This window comes from Eurypyga helias, unplaced genomic scaffold (assembly GCF_000690775.1).
Source record: "Eurypyga helias isolate BGI_N326 unplaced genomic scaffold, ASM69077v1 scaffold22685, whole genome shotgun sequence".
Taxonomy (NCBI): domain Eukaryota; kingdom Metazoa; phylum Chordata; class Aves; order Eurypygiformes; family Eurypygidae; genus Eurypyga; species Eurypyga helias.
This window is the reverse complement of record NW_010252346.1, coordinates 2,148-4,844: the sequence shown is the minus strand read 5'-3', so window position 1 is coordinate 4,844 and position 2,697 is coordinate 2,148. Positions and strand designations below refer to the sequence as shown.

Below are 2,697 nucleotides of genomic sequence, written 5' to 3'. Positions count from 1 at the left end.
GCCTCCCCACCCTCTCCGGGAAGAATTCCTTCCCGATATCCCATCTCCATCTCCCTCTTCCCGTTTAAACCCGTCACCCCTTGTCCTGTCATTCCCTGCCCTTGGGAAAAGCCCCTCCCAGCTTTCCTGCCACCTGGACTTCAGGGGGAGTTGTGCACATTGCAGCCTGTGCTGTCTGGAATTTATAGTAACGGGACGTGCCTCGCTGGGAGCGTTTCTCTTGGACTAGCAGATCTGCCCTGAGGTAGCCATGCCCCAGCTGGAGTGAGGATGGCCCCAGGCCTCGCGCTTCAGCGAAGCTTGGCAGGTTTTTTCTTGGTTTCTCTGGGAGTCCTACTCAAGGGATGTTTTTGTGAAGGCTCCTCGTGTTCTCTCTCTGCAGACCCAGCTCACGATGGCTTCAGCAGGGCTGGGGTTCTGGTGCCACGGAGCTGGTGTGGCACTGGGAACCTGTGGAAGACGCTGGGCTGTTGCGTACGCCGCGTTCTTCAGCATTTGTGACTGCTCACATCGTAACTGGCGTGTTTGGTTTCCCTTTCAGCTCCGCCAGGAAAATACCCAAACGGCTTCAGAGACGTGCTGAGGGAGCTTATCCGGGAGGAGGGAGTCGTGTCTCTGTACAAGGGCTTCACAGCCGTGATGATCAGGGCGTTTCCCGCCAACGCGGTGAGTGGACTGCGACCCGGGGCAGGCCCTGGGGACCCGGCCACTTGCAGGATTTGCAGTCGGTGGAGGAGATGAGTGGCTGCTTCCCGTTGTACCTTTTTGTGAGGTTCTTGGCACTGCAGGAACTTCTGGTGTCCAGGTTTTAAAAACATGCCTTCATCTCGGGGGGCACCAAGTAACGGTTCCGTCGGAGCCCTTTGCCCACCCGTTCTGATGGTGCCCCTGCCAGCAGAAGGCAGGATGGGTGGATAAGTGTGGACTGCTTTCCCCTTCAATAAGTGATGAGCCTAACGAAGCAGAAGCTGTGCCGTTGTGTGGAGGGATATAGCTGAACTCTCGCCCTGGTCCAAGACCTCTCTTTATGCTCTTCCTCCTTCCACATCAGCACATCAGGTGGTCTTAGAGCTGCGTTTCAGAAACCGGGTTGGAACCGGGTTTAGGATTCTTATTTGTGCCTCTTCTCTCTTTTCCAGGCGTGTTTTCTTGGCTTTGAAGTTGCCATGAAGTTTCTTAACTGGGTGGCGCCAGGTCTGTGAAGACCCAGAGGCCTTTGGAAAGTGGCGAGAAGGAAGCGAGCACACGTCTGCCTCAGAGGAATAAAAGAATGATCACTTGACGTTTCAGGAATAATTTTTTGCCTAATACCTGTTTGCCTTCCTCACGTTCTTCAGGCGGTGCTGCATGCCGGTCAGCATAGCCAGGCTGTAGCTCTGAAGCTGAGCTGCCGAGGAGTTAGAGGCCGTACACCACGGTACGCAGCAGCCGTGCTGCCGAGACAGCCGCCACGCCCGCGCGACCTCCAGTGCTTCCTCGTGGAAGAAGGGGACACTTCTTAACATGTAATCCTTTGTTTACTGAAGAAACACGTAGCCATCCATGCTGAAAAACTTCCTTAACGTGTGCCGACCTCCTGGGGCACCCCCTAGGAGCCGCACGGGCGAGCTGTATGCCAGCTTTCCCGCTCTGCCGTTCTTCCGTGATGGCTCTCCATGGTGGCGCTGCGTTTAATCTCACGCTCACGGAATGCGGCGAACGCCCGACCGGGGGAGGCCAGAGCTGCCTTCCGGCGGGCTGAGGGCTGTAAGGTACCGGATCGTGCACGCTGATCTTTCCTGTGGAACTAGGAGGGAAAACGGATTACGTGGAACGTTTGTCCCGGGCTTTGCTGAGGCACCCGCGGGGAAACGTGTTTGATCCCTGGAAATCCTTTCTGTCCCGCTGAAGATGCCCCAGGCGCCATCCCGGTTCATGGCAACCCATGACACGTTTGTATCCATGCTGTGTCCTGGGATTCGATCCCTGAGGAAATGTAGCAGCACTCGCGGGAACTCGGTTTCTCTGACCCTGGGGGATGCCTGACGGGGACTCTGCAGTCCTGTCTGACTTTGTTCTTGCTCTGTTCCTTGGTTTTCTCTTGGTAATACTAACTGTGATCATGTCTGGGAAGTGGCTGATGTCGGTTGGGTTTGGGGCGTGTGACTGGAGCTCAATAAAGCTAGCTGCTGCTTGGCACGACATGCGCTTCCTTTGCCTCTGGCACGGTGAGCGTTGCGGCAGGTCTCCGCTTCTCCGCTGTGGTGGGGTTGGGAACCGTCGTGCTGCTGCCTGTAACCGTTACCCCCTCGCCTTTGGCTGACGCGGGCCGTGGCGGCGAATCCTCGCTTGTGTGTTTGTCGTACAGGTCCCGTGGGGTTCTGCTTCAGCTGCAAAGCCAGACACTAACTTGCCACAAGCAAGATGTGTTACTGTTTTCCAGGGAAAGGCGTGGGCACCGGTGCCGGGGAGCTTAGGGAAGGCATTGTCCTGTTGCCCCACAGGGAAGGAGTCAGGGTCTGCCCTTGGTCTGCACCGCAGCGACAGTCTTCACCGTGGCGTTCCGCGGGCAGGGTCAGCCCTGAAATCCCTCCCCCCCGCCCTGCTGCAGGAGCCCTGCATCCTGCTTCCCAGTTCTTTGGAAAGGCCAGAAGGCAACCGGCTTCCCCAGAGTCCACCCATGGTGCTTTGCAGGGAGGGGGTGTGAGAGCCGTGGGG

At 57.3% G+C, this 2,697-nt stretch overlaps 1 protein-coding gene across 1 annotated transcript in view; it reads left to right on the top strand.

Moving 5' to 3' along the window:
• The window catches only part of SLC25A20 (solute carrier family 25 (carnitine/acylcarnitine translocase), member 20), a gene marked incomplete at its 5' end in the record, with an annotated part of 8,174 nt that extends 6,823 nt beyond the window's left edge, over positions 1-1,351 (top strand). Inside the window, 2 exons of the mRNA XM_010152357.1 lie at positions 542-666; positions 1,140-1,351. Coding sequence (XP_010150659.1) covers positions 542-666; positions 1,140-1,202 — 188 coding nt within the window. The remainder of the gene's footprint in view (positions 1-541; positions 667-1,139) is intronic.
• Between the last annotated feature and the right edge of the window lie 1,346 nt (positions 1,352-2,697).